The sequence below is a fragment of the Micropterus salmoides genome, unplaced genomic scaffold (assembly GCF_014851395.1).
Source record: "Micropterus salmoides isolate LMB-PRFRI ecotype aquatic unplaced genomic scaffold, ASM1485139v1 Ms_hic_scaffold_12, whole genome shotgun sequence".
Classification (NCBI taxonomy): domain Eukaryota; kingdom Metazoa; phylum Chordata; class Actinopteri; order Centrarchiformes; family Centrarchidae; genus Micropterus; species Micropterus salmoides.
The window spans coordinates 8,738,130-8,763,764 of NW_024040263.1; the positions used below are offsets into that span (position 1 = coordinate 8,738,130).

The 25,635-nt window shown below is 40.2% G+C and overlaps 1 protein-coding gene across 3 annotated transcripts in view; it reads right to left on the bottom strand.

The window, feature by feature from the left end:
* Window positions 1–161: 161 nt before the first annotated feature.
* Window positions 162–25,635, bottom strand: part of herc3 (HECT and RLD domain containing E3 ubiquitin protein ligase 3) — a 44,680-nt gene continuing 19,206 nt past the window's right edge. For 2 of the 3 annotated variants that reach the window (XM_038713176.1, XM_038713175.1), the window contains exons 10-25: window positions 25,504–25,628; window positions 25,332–25,391; window positions 18,262–18,373; window positions 14,427–14,616; window positions 13,399–13,562; window positions 13,140–13,253; window positions 12,880–12,906; window positions 12,694–12,792; window positions 12,377–12,547; window positions 12,125–12,268; window positions 10,567–10,733; window positions 8,840–8,906; window positions 7,187–7,269; window positions 5,730–5,913; window positions 4,091–4,193; window positions 2,487–2,695 (exon numbers count right to left, since the gene is read on the bottom strand). In XM_038713176.1, coding sequence (XP_038569104.1) covers window positions 2,487–2,695; window positions 4,091–4,193; window positions 5,730–5,913; window positions 7,187–7,269; window positions 8,840–8,906; window positions 10,567–10,733; window positions 12,125–12,268; window positions 12,377–12,547; window positions 12,694–12,792; window positions 12,880–12,906; window positions 13,140–13,253; window positions 13,399–13,562; window positions 14,427–14,616; window positions 18,262–18,373; window positions 25,332–25,391; window positions 25,504–25,628 — 2,019 coding nt within the window. Of the gene's footprint in view, window positions 2,696–4,090; window positions 4,194–5,729; window positions 5,914–7,186; window positions 7,270–8,839; window positions 8,907–10,566; window positions 10,734–12,124; window positions 12,269–12,376; window positions 12,548–12,693; window positions 12,793–12,879; window positions 12,907–13,139; window positions 13,254–13,398; window positions 13,563–14,426; window positions 14,617–18,261; window positions 18,374–25,331; window positions 25,392–25,503; window positions 25,629–25,635 lie in introns of all 3 variants that reach the window. The other variant, XM_038713177.1, reaches the window with a different exon arrangement.

Here is a 25,635-nt window from a genome sequence, read left to right on the forward strand (position 1 = left end):
TTAAATCATATCTTATGGTCTTCCTCAGCAGATAGAGATGCCCAGTTGTCTTGAAATAGCCTTATGACTACTGGATGACTCACTCTACATCCTGAGCCACAGCTGCAAAGTGTCTCAGTACACTTTAGTCCAGTAATGCAATCATGAAACATGCAGGAACATGCTTTTACACTGTATTGTTTTATTATAAAAACATGGCTAGAACAGAGAGCTTTGTGTAGACTTCAGACAAATATGCAAAATTCACATTTTCTGTAACACGTTCAAAGGTGCAAAAAGTCGACGGCTGCACAAACCTTTGCATAGGACTATACTCTGCGGGAGAAATCAGCTTTAATTAGACAAACATGTAGAACGGGTGTACATGCAGTATAGGGCTAAGCAAGAGGATGAACTGTCCTAAGAAACATCTCAGAAGAGTCCAGTGTTTAAGACCTTTAGAAGAATAACCCAGAGTTACCACTACATTACTGGACTGTTTCAGGTTGTTATTGCTAAATGGATGTGTCAGTGTGACCTGTTAGTTAGGACACATCAAGTCATCTACTGCCTGAAGTCACTTTTATACCACTGTCATGTATGAAATATATAAAAATATATGTATATATATATATATGCAAGACAATTTCACACACATGCCAATGCACAAACTAATTAAACATTGTGGATTAAGAGGTTTGACTGTAGGAAGAAATACAGTATCAGGGCAAGTTTTTGAAACAAGTGATTAACCTAACATTTGTATTTAATAGGTCATCTGCCCAAACCGTTAAATGTGCACTTCATCCTGCCACAAATGTCACAATTTAATTATCTGGAAACAAGCTAATTACAATTACTGATTTTAATGATTATATATTTAGTTTTATAAATAACATTTTGAAATTAAGTTTATTGGCTTTCTGGATGCGAGTTAGCATGGCTCCTTAAAGATGACGCTACAGCTAGTAGCCATTTAGCTTTAGCCTACCAAAAAGACTGGCACCTCTCTGGCTCAGTACAGCCATTATAAAATTTGCCAACTAGCACCCCTAAAGCTCACAAATTAACATGTTATTTGTAATTTGTTTAATTTGCACAAAAAGTGAAGTGTAAAAACGAAAATTTGCTGTTTTGTGGGTATGCTACTGGCTATTTGCTGACTGAGCAGTTGCCAGCCAACAAGCATTACCTGAAAATCAAAATGTTTGGCCATTTCTAAATACTACAGTGGCAACATGTTGGGTAACAACTACCTAAATAAAGGAAAAATAGGTATAATAAATGAATAACAAACATCTGAGTTGGCAATATAAGCCTGGCTGAAAGTCCTTTCCCATCTGGGTCACAGAATCCGGTGTAACAATGACTAGCTAAGAAATAGTGGACACATGAACCCATGTAAAGTGTTGAATTGTCGTTTTTACACAGCCTTTTGTATGAATTAAACAATCAACATATGTTAACGTAATTACTGAGCTTTAGTGGTTGCTGTTTCACCCCCTTTCCAGTCTATCTGCTAAGCTAACCGACTGCTACATTTAATGGACAAACATGAACTTCTCAGCCAGCTCTGTCATAAAGCCAATAAGCATATGTCCCAAAATGTCAAACATTTTCAATGACAGGGTTTTTTTTGCTTTCACTCAACAACATGCACACATACAACAACCACAAAAAAATCGACTTTAAAAGTCAGCTTTTCGTGTAGGTTTTGCTGTAGAAGGCAACACTGTTGAATGCAGGTTCAAGACAAAGTCAGCTGCTCTGTGATCCACAGCTAAAAAGTAATCAGGGATAGCGAATAATATTCACCTCGTCTCATCCTGCACCCTTCTGCCTGACAGATACTCTTCAGCTGTCCTTTAGTTTCAGGCAGAGAGGACATGCTGGTGTCCAGATTTAAAAGGATCAGTGGGATGAGTACTCCTCCCAATGTCAAGGGCAAAGATTATATTCAAAGTGCCATTTACATACGTATATATACATTTTTATATTGTCAAAAAATAACCACTCTATTTAATAAATTAAAAGTAACAAAAAGCACATATTGTCTCAAGGTAATAACATAATTCTTTAAAGGTGAAAAATAGAATTTAAGGAGTTATATATAAAATACACAAAAAAAAGAGAGACTAAAATAACACTAGCAAACCAAAGTCAGAGATGCTCCACCTTCTCTTGACTTTAATTTTAGGTCCCAAAATGTTTATTATCCCGTGTTTTCATTTTTATTTCAGGACTGTGATACATTTCGAATAAATATCCACACATCAGCCTTCAAAATATATTTTAAAGAAGCTTTGCCCAAAGCAATAAAAACAGTAATACTCTGCATTTACATAGATAGACCTTTCAGTTTCAAGATGCTTAAGAATCTTGTAAGAGCATATATAAAGAAAGTGACCTTCCTGTGTACCGACATCCCCCGCAACACTCTTCTGACACTGACATGGTGGTGTATTGCTGTTTAAAGTGCATTAAAACTGCAGCAGATCCCCCCCTCCTCAGACCAGGCTGAAGCCCTCGTACTGCTCCACAGCCTGAGTGAGACGGCGGCGCAGGATCTCTTTGGTCTGGTAGCGGGGCATGTCGAGCAGGTTGTAGCAGGTGTGAGCCACCGGCAGGTAGTGCTCCTCCGCTGTGGTGGACTGGATGACGATGCGCAGGCTTTCCATGCCGTGGATGGGGATACGGTCGCTCCCGGTCAGGAACACTGCAGGCAGGAGACACGGAGGAGGTAGAATCAACCGCTGGAGCAGTGTGAAAATGTTCCTGCACTCCACATATTGCAAATAGCGACCTAGTTTTATCTAGTTTGTCTGTCATTCACACACACAAACACCGCTGGCAGTGCGCTACCGCGCAAGGTGCTGTCTGACTACCAGCATTTTTATTGGATGACTCACTTCTCCTCCTGAGCCAAACTGATAAAGGATTTTTGAGGCCAATACCATATCAATATTTGCAAGTTCAAAATAATCTAATGACCATATTTGCAGATACTAATCTTTTTTATATAAATATTTTGAAAGCATCCCTTAGGTGATCAACAGTGTGCAGGATTTATTGGCTCCTTCAGAGTTTACAGCGTGTCTATGAGCTAGCTTAGTGTTAACACACAAAATCTACCTACCAGCACCTCATAAACTCACTCATTTACAGGGTATATCTTGTATGTTTAATCTGCACAACAAAAACAAGTGCAACTTCCCAGAGCCTTGTAGTCTCCGTGAGACTCCTGGAAGTCACTGCTCCCAGTCAAACAATAGTCTGGCACGTAACCCCTCATAAAGCCACAACTTCTTTTTACCCTTTAGTTTTTGAACAGATTAAACAAACGAGATACAACGTGTTCATAAGTGGAGGTGGAGGGGTGGAGAAATAAAGTCCACATTATCCAGAAAACAAGACAAAAAAGCCCTGTGTAGAATATAAGATGTCTTTTCTCAAATATCCTCAAATCCCTTTGAGAGACCTTTAGTGAGCCCACCTAAAAAGGAGAAATTACCTAAGTACATAAATTAATGGTAATTTCATGATATGAGATCCGATCAGCCTAAGGATATAAAACTGAAAAAAATAAGACCTCATATAAACGATCTTGTTCCTTCTCAAGATTTTTCTTCCTTATCGGAGGCTTATGGCTGAAAATTCTGTTAAATTCAAGCCCTCGCCAAACAAGTTCACGCAATGCTGATTAAGCTCGTCGCCGCCAGGTAAATCTCTCTGTATTCGTAGTATACCGGAATTTTTAAATCTGGTGTCTGTGGCGACATTCCAGCTCTGGCACACCAGTTATGATGCGTTTAATGTCAAATAACGAGTGACTGTTCCAGGGGCAGCCTAGAACCATACAGAGCTCCACAATCCTCCATTGCGGCGTTTCTTTCCTTTGGCAAAGTTGTATTATATGCAGTCAAGTCAATAAAGCCACTTGACTTGAAATTAAATGACGCAACTCTTCTGATACTCTGGATAACCGTAAGTTCACCTGTACTCCACCTTTAAGGGTGCTTGCAGACAGTTTAGTACAGTATATTCTCATGCAGGAACAACATTAGAACTAAACTGTCCTGCAGACTGAGCAATGAGGCAATCAAATGCTTACATAAGAACTGCTTCTTCTTTTCTAGAGGAAACTCGTGGAAAACCTCCCAAAACAATCTGACTGTTGGATGAGTAGATGTATATTCTCCCTTGTAAACAGCATTCTGCAAAGAAAAAAGATGGTGGTGATGAAAAGCATTTCCACATTTTACCATTACTAAACCATTTCCTCTCTGACAGTAATATTTACACAACAATAATCAGTTAAACAAGCTCCTCAGAGACATGCCTGCATCTTTGTGTTTTCTCCACCCAATGTGTAAAAAATGTAAACAAAATTTCTAAACATAATTCCTCTTAGGTTTTCCCACTGATGCGATGTAATCTGCACAAAAGGACCTGTGGACATGAGAGCTGATATCACTGGTAAAATATGTGAAACAAAAATATCCCCATGTTTGTTCGGACTGTAAGTATCATCCATATGTTTTTAAACTATTTATTTCGGTTGGCTTTGTGCTTTTTAATATGTGACCAGGGACAACAGATGAAAATGTTTTTTTACTGTCCATGTCAAATTAACTAATACAATTTTTAAAAAGGGATAAATCTATTTTAGGATTTTATTTATTCATTTAATATATATTTTAAATATACTTTAATCTAGCGCCACCATCATTAAATGTAGATTTAATATTTTGGTTTGAGACCAAATCCCAGCAAAATTAAAGACATTCTCATCTTTGTGTTTTGTGACAGTTTTGTGACAAATGTAAACATGCTAACACGTTAAACTACACCTAGCCTAATCACTGCGCATTAGCATGCTAATGTTAGCATTTAGCTCAAAGCATCACTGTGCAACCAGAGCCACTAGCATAGCTATACAAAATTGTCTTGTTGTCTAATTTGCTTCATTCCTGTCTTATATTTTTTATAACCTCTGTTTTAAATTCTATGCAGTGGTGCTATGCTTTCCTGGTCAATCCTGTAAAAAATATTTAGCCATGCTAGCAACATAGCTCTGTGGATTCCAATGTCAGTCAGTCCAAACTAAAATATCTCAAAAACTACTTGATGGTTGTCCAATACTTTGTTTTTTTACCAACTACCTGCAAAACAGACACTCCCATCAGCCTCAGCTGTAATTTGTGTTCAGTGCTAACTGTTAAATATTAGTATGCTAACACACTAAACTAAGATGGTTAACATGGTAAATATTACACCTGCTGATGTTAGTATTTAGATCAAAGCACCGCTGTACCCAAGTACAACCTCACAGAGCTCTCCTGGTTAAAAAAAGTTAAACGTCCTCAAAACAAAAACAATACTCCTTCATTGTGCTGAACAAGAAGAAACAAAACCTGCAGCTGTTGATCAAATCATCCCAGTGAAAAGAGCTGACTCATGATCATGAGTCACTGTGACCAACTTGCCAAGTAAAAGTTGAATTTCCAGCTCTGTCCATTGAAACATGCTCATCATCACATCCACAATTATGAAATTGCAACACTTGCGTCACCGAGGATTTCAGGATTTCCTCATTTTCATCCAACAATGTGTTCACAAAAAGACACAGCTGAGAGAGACAGACCTGACAACTAACAGGAAATGGTTTGTAATTTCTGCTGCAGTCAGAACCGTTGAACCCATTATTACCACAAACACGGTATGTACAGATTTTTAAACCACATGCTGACCTTCTCCATCTCCTCCCAGTTGTAGTCGTTGTTGCCGACCACCATGGCCATCAGCTCAGAGGGCTGGAACAGCGACAGGATCTCCCCCCCGCACACCTTCAGGAAGCCGGAGGAGAAGGCCGAGTACTGCTCGCTCACCGAGTCTGAGAACACGTAGCGCAGGTAGGCCTCCACAAACTCCTTCCTGAAACACACACACACACACACACACACACGTTAAGTAAACATTCAGATCATTAATTTGTTCTTCACCGCAGCTGCTTCCTCACAAATCAGTTTATAGGAAAAGAATTTAATCAGACTTCAAGGTGTGACTGTAAACACTCTCTTCCTCCTCTATTGTGTCTAACTAACCCTTAAATGTTGTTTTGTTTTCTTTATATTTCCATTAGATATAATATTGCAGCCATAAAAGCATGACATTCATTAATGCTTCACTAAAAACAAGCATCATAGAAAAACAAACAAAACGTGTCACTTCAATGACATTTGAGCAGCATATGATGTAACATATCTGATAGACAACAGGACTGCACCTATAGACCTGTATTTGACATTTAGACCTGTATTAGAAATTTAGAATATTTCTATTTTAAACTTTAAAAATATTATTGTTATTATTATTATTATTATTATTATTATTATTCATCATCATCATCATCATCATCATGTTATCTCATTGAGATTATGCAAACACAAAAAAGGTCAGAAGTTAAAAGTTCAAATTCATCAATACAAAGTTTTTGTAATTAATTTTATCTATATGGTGGAAAGTACTGAAGGGCATTGAGTTAATACATTAATTTAACAGAACTACCACTTTCTGAGGAACAAACTCCATAATACCGACTTCAGCATGAACAGGGAGGTGTTAACTGTGTCATTTAAAATTCCAAACATTACTGAACAATCACACAACCATTTTCTCTATTAATTCTGTTATTACACTTTTATATCAGAGTGTTGAGGGGATTTTGCAGGAACAACTTGGGTCACTGCCGCTCTCGCCATCTGTTCAGCGGCAGCAGCCAGACATGTTGACACCGCCCACCCAACAAATCTCTGCGGACTCCTCCACATAACAACGTAATCAATGCCACTCGCACAAGGACGAGCAGGGTGGTGCTGGTGGAGAAAAACACACTGAATGATGCTTAAAATACCAAAATCTTTGTTTTCAACACAGAACATGACCTTCAGTTGGAACAATGGGACTCGCGCTGCCAGCTGTGCGAGCACATGATAATCTCAGTTATGGAAAAAAATATATATATTTATATATTAAAAAAACTCAGTCAGCTGTTGATCCTTTAGAAAGAACACAGTGTAGAGCATTAAAAACATTTTTAAAAAACAAGGTCACTTCAAATGGGACATCAAATGAAGGGAGAGTTGATGAAATTATACCGAAAACTACATTACGGGCAGTACATATTTGATATGTTGAGCTGCCTCACCTGTTGTTTTTGTCCACACTGACGCTCTCTCCACCAGGAATGAGCTCCTTGACTTCTGTTATCCCATAGTTCTCCCTCGTGATCTGAGACGTGAACACAACAAACCGTCTTAGACAGGAGTTTTAGTAGAGTGTGGACATTGTGGGGTGTTTGCTTGCAATTATAATTCAACCGTTTTCAGTTAAAGATAAGTCTGGTGACATTACATATTTTTCTTATTGTCAACAAATCACATGAAAAGACCAAAACTAACAATGAACAGATTATCTAACCAGTATTGTCTGTATTGCTAAAGGCTGACATATACCTGTATCTCATTTCTCTGGGTCATAGAGCTCCATTGTTGTACCAAAACTATTGAAAACACTCATCACTGAGTCACACTGTTGCACCTGGTGACATATTCCTTTATTTCAATGAACATGAACCCTGCAGATCCCACATACAGGGGGTGGGCAGATCGTTTTGTTTTAAGTATTGATAATAGTGTTCATAGGATCAGCATCAAAGAAACATTCTGAGCACATAAACATTTCTTCTTAGTACTTTTTATTTTGTGTGCATGCGCACAGCTATCACCTCGTTAGTTTAAAAAATTCACACAATAAACAGTTTTCTTATTTACTATTAAAAACACACATACATGTGTTTAACAAATAATTACAAAGAAATGCTTGGCATATTAGATGTCCGGCAAATCACTCAGTGGCAATAAAAAAATATACCAAAGCCTATTAGTGATGCATTAAAGTCATAAAGTATAATAGTATATAAGCGTCTTAATAATTACAAGTTAATAATTACAAGATTCTGGTTTTGTATTTCTTGGTACCAGATCAGAACCACATTTCGTGGTACCACCCACCTACTCTATTTGTGCACTAATCCGCAACTAAATATAGGAACACTTAAAGCTCCAGTGCACAGCTGTTTCAGGAAATCTCAAAAATAAAACACTGCTTTTGTGACCTATATTTTTTTTCTTACTGTTCTTATTTTTTTTAAACATCTTGCGTTGTGCCACAGGATAAGGGTATGGAAGTCGGACAGTTTCAAGAGACAGATTATCACATTGTTGATTTGGTCTTTCATGGGATTTTTTAAATCAGAACAATCCAAAAACCATATCCTTAAAGTTGGCATAAATGAGAGTAACAAGTGAAAAGCAGGGTTGGGCAATAAAACAATAATGATAATTATCCCAATATAATTTTCCTCAATAACAATATAACAAATGTTCAATAAATGTTTGATTACATTCATTTGAATCGTGAACGAATTAGCACTTAATTTTTCTATTAAGATTTTTATTTTGTTGAGGAAAAGGAACTGAAAAAAGATTTTACTTTATTTTACTCTGCATAATTGTTGATTGTATCATAATTGTTTTGAATGTTCTACCTCAGATTTGTTATGTGATCCACTGTTTGGAAAGTGTTTCTCATGTTCTGACCATAAAGAATAGTTTTAAACCACAATTAACCATCTGGTTTCTTCAGTGTCCACTCAGGAGCAAAAATCAGCCTTTAAACTCGAAAGAAATAATGATTTGACAATTATCGTGATAATTATCAATATTGAATGATATGAAATGTCTTATCGTAACAACATTTTTGGCCATATCACCCAGCCCTAGTGAAAAGCGACACGTACAGCAAAGTTGAGGAGAAACGTCTCCTCCACATCGCCTCCTTCATAGTCTAGAAGTTGTTGTAGACTCCTGCAGAAGAATAAACAGAAGGAAAGGATGTTTGAACAATACTATTAATACACAATCATGGCAGTAGAGAAAAACACACGCTAATAATCTTATTTATGTGAGGTAAGAAACAAAAGAAAGGCCAAAATCACCATCATTAAACATTTTCACATTAGCACACCATGAGGTGAGCAATGAATTAGTACATTTCATTAGAAAAATACCTCCTTCATGCATTTCATCATTGTGCATAGCAGAGGACTTGATAGCGTAATAATAGCATCTTCATTTCAGAAATATCTCAGAAATATCTGAGTCATACGTCTGTTTTATCCATCTTAGACAGTTTATTGCATTCAGGATTAAATCTGTCCCTGTTTGACTTTTAAAATGAAAACCAGGCATCCGCTGTGCCTTTGCAACAGCTGCATGGATCAAACAGATAGGGAAGACCCAAAATTGTCTGTTAGATTAAAATTTAGATTAGATTAGAAGTGAAGTGGTTACATTCGCTATTAATCCAATAGAGGGAGTGCTGTGTTACTTTTCCTGCAAAGAACATGCATTTACCATCACAACACAGGAAATGTGGAAAGAGGACAGGTGGGCTGGCACAGGAAATGATAATTAGTGAAAGATAATCAAATACCAATTTGACCCCAACTACTGCCTAAGGTCATTTTGCAGTCCAAGACATAACAAATGAATCTTATCATTTAAACAAACGCTTATCTGTTTCTTGTCAGTGTGAGGTAGCCAGTGTGCTGACTTTAGTTTGTCGAATCTTTAAGGCAGTCAAAATAAAAGCGTAACATGTGAAATGTTTTTCAAGATCCTGTCCTTTAAGGTTGTGTTGTCTTTAACAACAACACTACAGGCTGTGCAGCACTAGCTGCAGCTTTCAGAGGACTAGTCTAAAAATCAATAGTCAACTGGACACAAAAAGCCACTGAGGAAATGCTTACTCTTTCTGCTCCAAATTCAATCAAGAGGCATTTCCCAGTGGCAATCTATTTCACCGCTACTTAAAAAAAATGATAAAACACACTGGTTATGTAATTGCGTGACACACCCTGCAGACACACTTGAAGAGCAATTTTTTAAGTGCGTCTTTGAGTACAACTGGATTTGGGACTGGTGCTTTACAATTTCTCATTATTTAGTTACACTTGTGGAGCAACAGATGGCAAGAATTTTCTCTTTAAAATGGACAAAACTAATCCGGTAACAAGTTCCCAATTTTAGACCAGTAGACCTGCCGCAATATGCAGACACACTTAAGACAAACTGTTTTGGGCAGCAGGTGCCATGTCAACATATTCTACATTGCTGTCAAGATGTCCTGCACTGCAATCCCCTCGTCTTTAAAGGACAAGTTTGTCAGATTTAGGGGGATCTTGTCAGAAATATAGGCAGAAATTGAATATAATATCCATAAATATGTTTTCATTAGCTTATAATATAATAATAATAATCACCTGAAAATTTATTGTGTTTCTGTTACCTCTGAATGAGCCCTTTATAGCTATAGAGACAAACCAAATACTGGCTCTGAAGACGGCCTTTTGTATTTTTCATGAGTTTAGCGGCCACCGTAGGTTCTGCTACATGAATGGTACGAGAGGTTGAGGAAAACAGTTATCAGTTGGTACTCTTAAGCTCAAAGGAGCTGGCTAGTTACCTGGCCTCTGTGGGTGAGAGCTCCTTGAAGTCCTCCAGTGTCGGTGAGACATCAAGCAGCTTCTTGTAGAGAACCAGAGGGAAGTGGAGGTCCACCACTGTGGAGTTGTAGATGGCCAGACCGCAGATGATCCCAATCAGGTGAAACCAGTTCTGCTCAACGAAACACTGGAAACACACACAAGAAAATTATTTTACTAGTACAAGAAGAACAAGTGTAGCCTGGCTGAACGCAACTGACAACATCTCACATTCCTTAAGCTTAAAAAGAGATGATGATACACCAGCCGGAAAAATTCACATCATTTATTATTCAAAGATTTAAAAAATGGTATTTACACGCTTTTCTAATTCTAACCCACTGGAGCCTGGTGATCATTTTTACACCGTTTTCAGCCGTCTGTTAAACAAGTTAATATGACAAATACAAGGTTGCAAAAAAGCATATTGACCTTGGATGACAGAAAAAAAGGTAATGGAAAAGAAGACGTAATGATGATTCTGTTTCATTGCTGGATCACTATCATGTTACTAAAGTAACTAGTGATTCTTAAAGTTCGGGGACATACCCCTTATGTTACTTCCTTATAGAGGTAAGTGTAAAGCTGAATTTTCCCACTGGCCTATGTCAGAAGCAGCAGCTCTTCCTGGAAAATACAGCTGAAGTTCAAATCACTCACATTCTGGAGATCCACTATAGGCTTACTGTTATCACCTGTTAAAGGTGGGCTAAGCGATTCTAATTCAACACATCTTTTTGTCATTTTCAGCGAATATCTCCATACAGTCTGCTAGCGGTCCATTCAGGTATTTGTACACAGCCCTGGCACTGTAAACAGATACAAACAAAGTTGCCCGCACTGTGCTTCACAAAATTATTCCAGCCTTTCCAGCCATGATTTGTGTATCAGGTAACGTTAAATGACTGCCCATTGACATTCAGCTTACTTTCTAGCTTGCAAAGATACAGTATGCTGTTGTATGCTATAGCATCAGGAGAGTTGTGAGTACTGCTGCCTGGAGCTGGTGTGCTGGCTCTGGAACCATCTCGTCCTCTCTGCATTTTAGCTTTGCAGCAGCAACTGTAGCGACAGTATGCTATAAATTTGGTATTGTATTTGTCCAGAATCGCATACCCCACTTTAATAAACCAAGAAAACAAAATCATGACAAAAAGGTTCAAACCAAACTCCCAAACAAAATGTTAAGATACTGACATAGTTGCAAAACTCTAAACTGCCTTTTAAGCAACAGCTGCTAAATGTGTCTCTAACTCTGCATTTCATGGGTTTGACAAACTTAATGATCTGTCACCGCCTCTCGTCACCAGGAATTATACAAAAGACAAAGTAAGAAAACAAGTGAGGAAATGCTCATAGTGTTTCACTATATTCAGCAGTATCAATTCTAATTTATTATGAGAATTCACAAAGATATTATGTTTGCAGTTATTAATTTTTATTAACTTGCAATAAGTACGTTTAGTAAGTGACTCTTTTTACATCATTAGCTTGTGAATACAAACTAATGATGCTTTTGAATCCTGCAGAGTGACTTACTTTGTCTGAGAACCACAGCAGGTTGGACTCATTGTAATGAGTGAACATCCCATATACAGGATCCAATAGCTCCTTTAACAGCAGCAGGAAGAACTCTTTAGTTACTCCACCTGCATCTACGGCCTCCTCTCCATCAAAGATCACCTGGAGGAAATGCATAAGGAAAATTACAAAAAGTACAGAGGGAAAGTTATTCTTTTATCAAAATTACTGAACTACAGTGACCTTCAAAAACTTAGGCGTAGCTCTCACCTTGAGCGGTTTCTTGAGGTCCACATCAGAGTACATGGTGAGCTCACGTAGTGTGTCACTTACTAAATGGTTCCTGCGCACATGGAGCACCAAGTAAGGGTTCCTAGCAAGGTGGGGTTCCAGTGTGAGCAGCATAAAGACATTGTGCAGGTTTGCACCACTGACTGCCATCTTGGTAACAGCCACAGGTTGAGGTGGGGAAAAACAAGGCAAAAATATGGTAACTAATTATAGAAAACCTCCACCATTTAACCAAAATCAGTGATATAACTGTATGAAACCACAAGAAAACTCCTTTTAACATTCACAGCAGGTACCTGCATTTGCAGTTCAGCATCTGTTTGCAGCATAGTGGTCTTGGCTTGAGCGTTCAGTATGAATGGGTAGGCACATAGGTTCACTGAGGGAAAGTCACTCTGCAAGGAAAATTAGGAAATATACTTAGAGATCAAATGAATATAATGTAATATGATATTTTTGAGTTCAATGTTTAAATCAAGTACCTGCGCAGGGGAGGATGATCCCACTTTCTAGAAAACAAAGTGAGAGAGAAGTCTCAAAGTCAGCAACACACCCACAAACAGTTATGGATACAATTTCACACATTGTCTCTGTAGACAGAGTATGACATGAGTTAAGTGTGTGTGTGTGTGTGTGTGTGTGTGTGTGTGTGTGTGTGTGTGTGTGTGTGTGTGTGTGTGTGTATTCAGCCGATGTCAAGTAACAAGGAAGTGAAACATTTTCAGAGAACGTCAGTACTCACAATCTCAGCTTTACTCAGAAACCATTTGAGGTAGTCTTCCTGGATGTCCACCAGGCTGGTGATGTCAGGGATATAAAAGCGGTGGTACTCCACATGGCCCGCCTTTAAGTTTACCTGGAAACATAGAACAAACACCTGCCTCAACTCTAGGAAAAGTGTACATGGCAGTCTACAGATTAGGAACCAGGAAAAACACACTCCCTCCTCAGAATGCACTGACGGCTGGTCAAAAGGAGCATAAGGTAACCCGTGTGGATACCTTGTGGAGTTTCTCCAGCAGCCTCAGCGTGGCAACAAAATAATTCTCATAGAACACTGGTACGAGCAGCGTCTTGCCTCCCGTTAGCATAAACACAACGATGCTCTTGTACATGTCGACCATTCTGGTGAACACACTGCCGTCTACAATACACCACCAGTTATCTACAGGGACAGAGAAAAAGATCAACTTAACCTACAGAGCAAATACCTCACTCGAAGGAAACATGGCATGTCATTGGTTTCTTCAGTATATCAAAACACTCACAGCAAACAAATCTAGGTGTTAATATTTCTGTGTTCTAGCATATTCATACACGAACACTGCTAAGTTATTAAGAGGAAATAAATGTGGAAAAGCAGGGTCCACATACTGTTTGTATTGTGTATTTGTAGGTATTGCTCAGGGCCAACTTGAAAAGCATTTATTTAAACATTTCTGCAAGGTTAAACATTATCAAGTCGTCCAGAGTTCAGCTACCGACTGAACGTTACCTCTGTGAAGAGTACTTCTGATCTTCCCAAATCGACCTCCATCACCAGACAGGCTGTTTACTGTTTGATGATGTTTGGTGTATCTTAAATAGCACAGGTGACATGGATGTGAATGAGGACACGGACATGCTGCAGGTGCCGGAGGTAAGCTTCATGTGGTGTGATGCTACATGGTGCCACAGGGTTTGATGTGACATGACGATCAATATGATGATATCTATTTACACATATACACTGAACAAAATTATAAACGCAACACTTTTGTTTTTGCCCCCATTCATCAAAGGCCTATTTCTCTCAAATATTGCTCACAAATCTGTCAAAATCTGTGTTAGTGTGCACTTCTCCTTTGCTGACATAATCCATCCACCTCACAGGTGTGCCATATCAAGATGCTGATCAGACAGCGTGTCTTGATCTTTGAGTTCAGCTCATGATTAATGGGGGCAAACCCAAAAGTGTTACATTTATAATTTTGTTCAGTGTAGATATAGATAGATAGACGTATGTAGTGTGTGCAGGCAAGTACGATACCCAGTACTTTGCTGGGGTTGGCGTCTAGCCGGAGGATGGCCATTGCCAGGGGAATAGTGAGGCGGATGTAGTTCTTGGAGTCCAGCAGTGCCGGGTACTCAGACAAGATGAGGTAGATCCTCATGGCCTCGACGTCAGGAGGGGAGCGTGGCAGCTGAGGGATCAACAGACTCTCAAAACTCTTGCTGGCCTAAACAGAAGGTCGGACACAGAAAGAGGGAGAACATGTGTAACAGGTTGTGTATATTTCTCATATATTTCTCTTTTAATGAAAAAAAACAGCATTTATTGTTATAGCGAGTGAAAAGTATTTGAAATGTACTGTACTATGAGGCTACATGTATTAATAAAGAGAGACATTGATAGGATATTGTTCAAATTGAAAACAGTTTGGATTAACTAGGCAGTCGCTATTTTGAGAGGGGCACTTAGTGGTTTGGAATGAGACCTCGGTCTCCAAACAGATTAAAATTCATGTTGGTTTGAGGTGCATGAACCCAAACCTAACATTACTGTGCTAATGTTAGAGGTTATAACTCAGCCCAACAGTTTCTGCCATGGATCTGCGGCAGAACTTGATGTACTTTCAAAACAGGCCAGATATTCACATATAGAGGTTTTTGTTTTATGACCATAAGAGAGATAGTTGAATACTGTTTAACAATCATAATGTTGCGCCTTTAACTGCTTCACTATGGTGAAAAAAACAAGTTTTGACTCAACTGATCATACCACTTTTTATGATATTCGTTGATACAAATGGCTACCAAAATTACTTGAGACTTGTTAATGATGAAGCCTAACACAACAATCAAAACCAACGTGGTACAGAATGACATCTGCACTGGTGTGTTCACTGTCGCTTTACCATGCATCTTGTAACATAACAGATAACAACTCTCTCTGTGTTTCTTTGCAAAATACTAATGAGTCGCCAAATATACCTGGGACAACTTAAGTCTATGTGTGGGAAAAACTGAAGTATATAAAACAGGTTTTGAACTTGAGCAAGTGGTACATTTCTTCATAGCAACCTCTAATTTACACTTCCTACAAGTGGGGCTATCTAACCTTTGCTGAACAGTGACAACAACGCCGCAATTAGTCTTGAATTTTCCTTAATCTCTTCTGAGATTCTCTCTTAAGTCAGTTGCTTTAAACCTGCATTTTAAACGTGATTTTTTTGTTCGCCACTTGGGGGCAGTGAACAGGACATCTGATGTTATGGTGAAGGCGTTTGTAAACATTAAGTTACTTTTTTACTCCCAGCAGACATGAACAACATTAGCATTCATTTGGATTCGTGTCCACCTGATTAACGTAACCCCTCTCTCTGTTAGTTCTGCTTTGACCATCAACTCCTAAGGGAAATATCTGGTTCTTTAGCCATTACGTTCACCAGTTCGCCATTTATTTTGTCTGTCTGCTGTTTGGTACCAAGCAGATAATTTTCTCGTGATCTCCAGATAACTAAACAGTAGTTTACACAGTTAACACAGAGGTTGGCAAGATTGTTTCTTAGTGGTAATTTCAAGGTGTCACTGATTAGCTCAGTTGGTAAGGCACAGGACTCATAGTTTAAGTTTGTCTGTTATGAAGATGACTTATTCACATGCTCACAATTAATCACGAGCTGGATTCCCCATCATTTCCAGGCAGAGGAAATTCATCCGCTTCTCATTCAGGGGAATCCATTTAACTACACATTTCCTGACGTCAGGAAATGTGTGACTGGATTTCCCTGAATTTCTTCATACCAAATTTGTTGAAGAGAATGATTAAAAACACAAAGAAGAATAAAACCTTTGCAGAGAGCAGGGGTTGAACCTGCAACCCACAGGAATCAAGTCCTGGGCTCTACCAACTGACCTACCTACTGACTTGCCACAGAACTATCATAAAGAAACGCACCGGCCGACTCCTGTATTCAGCTATGGTTCGCTATCTTGAGATCACAAGATAATTATCCCATTATCACAGGAAAACAGAGTAAAACAAAATATTTGAATCGATGGCCGTTTAGGGCTTCTGTAATTAATATATATATATATATACATACTAATTTATTTGCTCAATGTCCCACCCACAGCAATATCTGATTGGTTACACATTGCGAACAATAGCCTATCAACAATGAGCAGCAGAGTTGTTGAAGAGAAGGCAGCCGAAGGTGCAATAAACATCAAAATCTAATGATCTCTTTCTATGATGACAAGCAGTGCAGTGTCCCTGTCACTGCTACGGGGTTTTCACTCAGTGACACTCTTGAAAGCGACGGCTTTTAAATCAGTCGCTCTCCCCTTACCCACTCACTGCGCTTAAACACGGCATGCATCCGTCTTCTCTGTCTTTTCACTGCAACTCTGCATCGTGATGTAACATTATATATTTATTAATATAAAAAGTAACAGTGGCAGTAAAACGTTTTCTCATACTGTGATGGTTAAACTTTGCAATCAATCCACAGTTCACCTGCACGCAGAACCATGCGGAGGTTTAATGACAAAAAAAATGTTTCAAAACATCCCCCCTCTGTTTTCTCACAAATCGCACCCTGTTATAGCCTCATAAACAGATAACATGGACAAAAAGAGAAACCATATGAGGATTTGCAAGTACAGCGCAAGGGGTGCGCGCACCACACTTTGGGAATTGCTGTTTCAGAGCTTTTCCACATAAAACAAGCTGCCTGCTGCTACTGGAAAGGAGGTTGGTGTAAAGTTGATTTACAATACAGTTGCAGGCTGGAAAACCAAAACAATAAGACATTAAATGCTTTATAGAACTGAGGGAAACTGCAGAGCTAGGTGATAATTATCTACAGTGGGTACGGAAAGTATTCAGACCCCTTTAAATTTTTCACTCTTTGTTTCATTGCAGCCATTTTCCAAAAATCCAAAAAGTTCATTTTATTTCTCAGTAATGTACACTCAGCACCCCATCTTGACAGAAAAAAACAGAAATGTAGAAATTTTTGCAAATTTATTAAAAAAGAAAAACTGAAATATCACATGGTCATAAGTATTCAGACCCTTTGCTGTGACACTCATATTTAACTCAGGTGCTGTCTATTTCTTCTGATCATCCTTGAGATGGTTCTACACCTTCATTTGAGTCCAGCTGTGTTTGATTATACTGACTGGACTTGATTAGGAAAGCCACACACCTGTCTATATAAGACCTTACAGCTCACAGTGCATGTCAGAGCAAATGAGAATCATGAGGTCAAAGGAACTGCCTGAAGAGCTCAGAGACAGAATTGTGGCAAGGCACAGATCTGGCCAAGGTTACAAAAAAATTTCTGCTGCACTTAAGGTTCCTAAGAGCACAGTGGCCTCCATAATCCTCAAATGGAAGACGTTTGGGACGACCAGAACCCTTCCTAGAGCTGGCCGTCCGGCCAAACTGAGCTATCGGGGGAGCCTTGGTGAGAGAGGTAAAGAAGAACATGCAACTTTAAAAACATTATCATTAGGTGACCTGACCTCAAGCAAGAAACAAAACTCCTAAGTGTACTGAACTAAGCAAGTGTTTGTTTTATTTCTTAGGAATCTTTCATCTGTAAGAGGAAGACTGTGGTATTTCGTCTTTAGAAAGCTACATATTCTCAGCCCATGTAGTAGACATTAAAGCTACATGAGGATTCTACTTTCTCTATTTTCACTTTATAAGGAAAGTGATACAACAGTAAGAGCCATTATTAACTAGTCCTGCAAATCAGTGTTCTTGGAATACAGGAAACTGGATTTGGGAGTTAAAAGAAAGAAAGTAAAATTGCTAGCTTTAGCCAATTACTTTGTACATATATAATTATGAATACACTATTAGTCAATACCTGCTCCAGCAGTCCAGAGAAGGCCGGTTTGCTGAGCGTCTCAAACAGCACTCTGACAGCGTTGAGGTCGATGCCTGGGATCTTTGGGTTGGTTTTGAAGTGGGTATCATCACTGTGCAAGCAAACAAACATCTGATTATGTGTACACTATGATGTTTCAGCGATCAGGTCAGGGACTTTGTGGTAAAGCCTCGATACGAAGGCACATGTTGCTTTGAACTAAACACAAGTCTATTCCTTCATGTGGCAGGTCAGCTGTGAATGGTAAACACACACACAGAGCAAGAGCAGCGGTTAGGTGGACACACAGCCTAAAGGTATGCAGATGTCATCATCAGCCTGGGAGCCGGGTAGCGAGAACAAACTGACAACCACGCCTACACAAATCTAACAAAACCCTTAGCATGAAGGTCAGAAACTATTTACAGTGTAAGCCTTCACATTCTTATAGCACAGCTTTTATTTAGCCATAACACAAATACATCAGATCTGATCTTGTGTTTGCCAAACAAAAAACACTGATGCGGACAGTCTTTAAGCTGAATCCCAATGAACCGTGAGCTCAGACGCACTTCATATTAAGAATTATGTGAGCTTAGAGAACCAAACAAGAAGTTCTTTGTCAAGTAACACTAATACAATGAAAATGACGGTATGTTTTAGGTCCCCAGCTACAGTTGCAGTCAGGGATGTACTGGGACTGAAATTCAGCCCGGGACTTTGAGACGGACTTTTATGTGAGCGTCCTTTTAAATATATTTTGCAGTTATTTTAATGCATATTAGTATTTTTGTTGTATACAGTGAATCAGATTACGCTGAAGACCTTCAAGAAACTTCAGGATGACACCTGCCTCTTCAGTTTGTAAGCAAGGCAGCTCTGCACTGAACAAGACCAGGTCAGGCAAGCCTGAGTCTGTTAGAGTACTATAATACTTACATATACTCAAAAACTACAACACATTCCCATAAAATACAGCAGCGTGTATGTGTGTGCATAAAAATCAAATCCCTAAGCTTCAGCTCTGAGTAGGCCTCTCTCTGGCTCAGCTTCCCCTGTGCTGGACCCTGACTCTGCTTTTACTGATTGTACAGCTACATATGCACAAGAAGAACATCAGTAATAAATATGACTTGCAATAATCCATTCTCTAATTATAAAAACACACTGTCCCTGTACCCGTCACTGTTTTATCAGGTTCTATTTACCTTCTCCTCCTGCTGATTCTCTTCCCTGACCTCCTCCTTCTCCTCCTGCTGCTCCTCATCTTTCTTCTCTCCCTCCTCATCAACATGACTGGGGTCATCATCACCCTGTCCCTCTGCATCACCTCCACTGACCTCAACAGCTAATGTACATGACATACAGAGATTCCTCGGTTAATTTTTAACATTTTTTCTTCTTAATTCTTATTTTTTCGGCATCAAACATTTCTTTTTCCTCCTTCACTATCTTCTCCACATTTAGGCTACTGTCTCTGTTGAGCTTATCACACTACCCAGCGCTGACTTCAGCCCCGAAAAAACGTTTGGAGATGAAACTCGCTCCAGATGGAAAGTAAAATGAAGATCGGTCCAAGTTGGGAGGGGCAGCTTGCACACCCCCTTCCATATTGAAAGTATTGGTTTGGCCCAGTCAGACACACAGACAGAGTTCGCTGCAACAGACCGGCCAGCCGGCGCGTTCGCAGATCATAAAGTAAAACAGAAACTGAAAAATAAAAACTCCTGACCCCTGGCTGGTTTGGCCTGAAATAGGCCGGCCGTTCAGGAGCAATCCCATTGGCCAGTCCGCCCCTGGTTGCAGTTTTTTCAGCAGACAGTAGAGCATGAAGTACTTCACGTTGTCTCCAAAGGTCTGTTTTCCACCCTGATGGCCTGCATAGTTCCTTCCCTGGACATGATAAGTATCTGCTGAGGAGTCTGTACTAAAAAGCCATCAAACCAACACTCAGCCTGATGGTCAGAGAAATTTGGAGTCTCACAGATGTCTGTGACCAAACAGATACCATCTTTCTCAGCCCCGACCATCAGCACGTTTTATTGGATAAGATGACATATCATAATAAAGTGAGTGGACCCTGTGAGGTCCCTGCAAAATCAGTTCCCAGGAGTCTTAGTTTACACATGAGTCTGTGTATTCAGGCACTGCATAAAATGCATTTTTTTTCTATTTCATTTGGGTGCGCATGCCTAAAACAAACTACTCACTGTATGATTAAAACTAAAATGTGAATGACTCGTCGTAGTGACTTGCTATTTGCTAAAGCATGAGGAGAGGTTCAGTGGGGTTTTGATGTCAAGCATGACGGCAGTTTGTAGCGTTGGTTACCTGTATTGACGGAACACACACATAAAGGGCTTCACTTCAGGGTTATTCATGGCTCAGAATGGGCCTTTAGGGGGTGACTTCGCACGACAGTAAGCATGATGGGTATGCGTTCAGTAAAGGCAATGACTTACCTAATGACCGAAATCTATGCATTTTCTTGTTATTTCTGACCATTTCATAAAAAAAATTATATATATATATATATATATATATATAAAGTATAATGTTAGTATAATATATATTTACATGTTACACTTTATTTGGATTGATGATGATGGGTAACAAAAATAAAAACTGTGAATACAGAACGACAAGTTAAACATTTCTAAAGTTTGCTGTAGTGCCTCAACCTTTTTTTAATGTTCTGCTTACTCCAGGCTGTGATTTGTTGGTTAATGAAAAGTGACTTTGACGAGGCACTACACACACGGCTGCATGAAAGGTTCCGATCTCCCTGCGGAGATTGGCAGGCAGGTGAGAACGGGAACGGGTGAGCATCACGTAGTGCCCAGAGAAGCTGATTTAGAGAGGGCAGAGGAGTGAACTGGTGCCGGTATGCCAAACAGTAAAATGTAAGAGTGACTACCAGCACATTCAAGCATAAACGGCTTTAATATTGTGAGAAATAACAGGAAGTCATTAGCGCAAGCTTTGTAACGGAGTGTTTTATCCCTTATATTTTATTCTATTTTACTAATTTTATATTTATCTTAAACGCGTATTTTAGTCTGTTCAATGTTTTCTTGCTTTTATCTTGTATTGTTTTTGTATTATTGTCTTTTGGGTATTATTGTCTTTACACTTGTTAAAGCACTTTGTAACTTGTTTTTGAAAGGTGCTCTACAAATAAAGATTATTATTATTATTATTATTATTATTATTCTTCAGGCACAGTTACACCATACAGTCTATGAGTTAAACCAACGCAGCAGCTGTTTTATAAATCCAGCGCTAGCTGCATGTGTAAAATACAGTGGCTGTTGATGAGAGGAGAGGTGACTGCTGGAAGACAAGACGTTGTAAGTTTTATGTTCTGCTTGCTCAACAGTTGTTTGATAAATGGCTATTAAAACACATTCGCAGAGGATTAGAAAGGTTGTTTTTTTTTTCAATTCTGATCATTTTGGCGCAGAGGATTTTCCTTTGGCGCTCGCTAAAACGAGAGTTACGAATGTAACTATGGTTCTATGAATTCTGGATGACTCCTGCATTAGCACTGGATGTCTCCATCTTGCATTTGCGCAGGTCGAGTAATTATACCAACAAAGTCACCTGTGACCATTCGATGACGTAGGGCGCACGCCCCAGTATAAAACCCTCACATCATCACATCTGTTCCTACAGAATCTTCTCGCCCAGATTCCGAGTGACAGACAACTCTGGCGGTCATCCAGAATTCATAGAACCATAGTTACATTTGTAACTCTCGTTCTATTTCATTCTTCCTGACTGCGGTGCTTTAGCACTGGATGACTTATACCAGTAAGGTCACGAGGAATGCTTACCGTGCTATGGAGTGGAAGCAGTTGACAGGACAGCTGCTGCCACCGCGTGGGGAGCAGCCACATTTACCCGGTAATAGCGAGCAAAGGTACATGAAGACTCCCAGACCCCTCTCAGGGCTGCCCAGGATGTGGACACACTCCAAGTAGAGTCACACCTAACCTTCCTAGGTGCCGGCAGGCCTTGCGACCTATAAGCATGCAGAATCACATCCACAATCCAACTGGAAAGTTTCACCCTTTCTACAACCCCCATTGCATACAAAAAGGTTGTCAGACTTTTAAGTACCTCAGCAGTGGCCTCCACATAAGCCTTTAGGGCCCGAACTGGTCACAGTAGCTGTGACAGCTCTTCTGCGCCTTCAGATGAGCCGGGTGGACTGAATGCAGCCAACTCGATGGTTTACATGCGAGGAAGGTCCCCGCTTTGACAGGAAGTACAGATTCGGTAGGAGAGTAACTCCTGACCCATCTGGGTACCAACGCAGGCACCTCGGGCTCACTGATAGGGCATGCAGTTCTCCCACTCGCTTTGCTGATGTGACAGCAAGCAGAAATGCTGTCTTAGCAGACAACCACCTCAACTCTGTCTGTCCTAGTGGTTCAAATGGGGGTAGACCCAAGAATCTCAAAATCTCAAAAAGTCCCATGGTGGCACTACAGTGACGCCTGATGGTCTAAACCTCTGCGCGCCCTTCAAGAACTGACTAACCAGATAGTGTGACCCCACTGTGCGGTTGTCCACTCTCACGTGCCCCGCTGAAATGGCAGCTTCATACACTTTCAATGTCGAGGTGCACCTGCTGCCGTCCAACAACGACTGCAGGAAACACAGAATGCTGGTGACTGAGCAGTTCTCCGGTACCTCACCCTTTTCCGTGCACCACCGGGAAAAAAAGCTTCCACCGATTAGCATACAGTGACTGAGTGGAGGGAGACTTTGAACTTAACAGTGCGGATCACTGACTGGTCACAAGATGCCAGGAGTGGGTCCTGGCTTCCAACGGCCAGACACACAGCTGAAGGTGGTCCGGATTCGGATGCCATATGCGTCCCCCCAGCTGAGAGAGAAGGTCCGGTCTCTTTGGGAGGCGCCATAGCTCCCCACTGAGCAACCTCAGAACCACTGGCAACCATGGCCTCCCCGGCCAGTTGGGGGCCACTAGCAGCAGTTTGTGGCCTCTCTGTCGGACCCTCTCCAGCGTCACCCAAATGAGTGGAATTGGAGGGGGATGTAAAGACAGAAGACCCAGAGGGATGCCAGCAAACCACTGCCTGGCTTGATCTGCTGAGCCGCTGGTCCAAACATTTGACCCGGCACCACAGGAAGGGAACAAAGGGTGCGACAACACCCCTCGGACAGAGGGGACTGCGCCAGCCATACCTGGCACTGTTGACATCAACCTTCCAAGCTCCCTAGACATAAATGCAAAGGCCTGAAGGGATGCATCACTAAGAGTCTGGGCTGAGGAGCCCACACCAGAGCCCTGCAGGGTCTGAGACAGAGCCAGGATGAGATGAGAAAAGGAATTACCAATACAGCCCATGCGTGCCGCTATGCTATAACTGCTTGCGAGGAGATCATCAGTCAGTCTACACTGAGAACGAGGGCAACACGCATCCTGTCTGAGAGCCTCATCAGGTGACACAATCAATGACGCAATGGTAGGCTCGACTGGGGCTATACGGTCTAAACGATAGTTATCTGCATCCTGCATGGCAGCCAAGTTCCTGCAATCACTGGTGTGATGAGAGAGTAACTTGGGGTCTGACCAGCATCTTTGGAGCTCTTCAATATAGGGCTTAGAAGGAGGGACTGAGAAGGCAGAGGGCTGCGGCATCTGCCTGAAAAAAGCACATGAAGGTGCTGGCACGCTAAAGCCATGCGAATCAGGTTTCAAGGCTAAAAGCGACGAGCCGAATTGACCTGTGTTGTTTCCATAGACAGTATATTACTAGACAAAGCCACCCTGTTGATTTGAATGGAGAGCAGTGAAGACAGACAATAATACTACTACAGGACTACTTCCTGTTGGCACCAGCGTCTACTGAGCATGGTCGCGCAGCATAACTGTGGTTTAATGACGTAGAATGGCAGAAACACCGTAATTTAGCTGCATAACTGCGCCAAAAAAAAGTCTCATGGTTCTGTGTGTTTGTCTGACTCCACCTACGAGGCTCACCTTTCAAACACCAATGCAGCGTCACTGATCGCCGAATAGTTTTTTTTAGATTGCCGAGAGCTTATAATCACAGGTGTCACAGGGTTTTGATGCCATTTTTGGGCCTACATGGATCCCTCAATGCAGGCTTTGGTCGGCTTCACTGTCCGATCTCTGGCTTACCCCCTTGGTTGTTTCCTCAATGCGAGAAGATTGAATGAACAGATTGCGTGATGATGTTAGGGTTTTATACTGGGGTGTGTGCCCTACGTCATCACATGGTCACAGGTGACTTTGTTGGTATAATAATAATATAATAATAATAATAATAATAATAAATTTTATTTATAGGCGCCTTTCTGAACACTCAAGGTCACCTTACAAAACATAATAAAACAGTACAGCAATAATCGATAAAATTAACAACTACAATTACAGTGCATAAAATCAGGGTACATAGAATGAAATAGAACCTCTTTGGGGGGCGCCAAAAGTGCAGGAAAAGCCCTGCACTTGCTCTTCTAGACAGCAGGTGTGTGTTTCATCTACAGTGCAATGTACACTTACCTACCTAACCAGCTTGGGGCATGATATCACCTCTTTATTTGTTCAGTCTGTACTAACAGTACTATTTTTTATGCTTCATCCTTTCACCATTTGATCCGTTAAAGGTCAATTTCACCAGGGTCACAAGATAAATCTGACGGGGTTGTGAGATAATAATGGGAAAGGAAAGAAGAAAAAAGTCCTTTTGCAACAGACTTTTTGTCTAATCTTTGCTTTTTATTTAGCAGTTATTTAAATGAAATGTGTCTTTGGATGAACTGCTAAGAACTCACATCTGAAATGTGGCAAAGGGCGCCCCAACTGGACAGACACCGCTTTATATTAAAGGGTACACGAGCAAAAAAGGTCAGGAACCACTGGTTTAATATTTAAAAATGCAGTGTATTTTTCATATCTGTTTTATGAAAAATCTTAACCTAAAAAGATTCACTCAAAAATTGTACTAAAGTACAGTACTTGAGTTGAGTACTTAAAACCTTTACATTATGTAAACATGGAGTTTACATACCTTTGGTCCAAGAAGCTGGCGTTCCAACAAGCCGTGGAGGAGAGATGAATTACAATGTCACTGCGCACAAAAACATAAAGACAGAGTTAAAAGACCATTAATACTAAACATCTACAAGATATACTATACAATCCAATCAATTCCAAATAACAACTTTTATTTTTTTACTTACTTTGTGACACTAGAATCTGGGCTGTACATCAGCTTTAACCTCCATGAATTTAATCTTTCATAGTTGATTGGGGAGAGTGATTTACTGACATTAATCACTCTGAAGTCTTCTGGGGGGACAAAACTCTGCAGA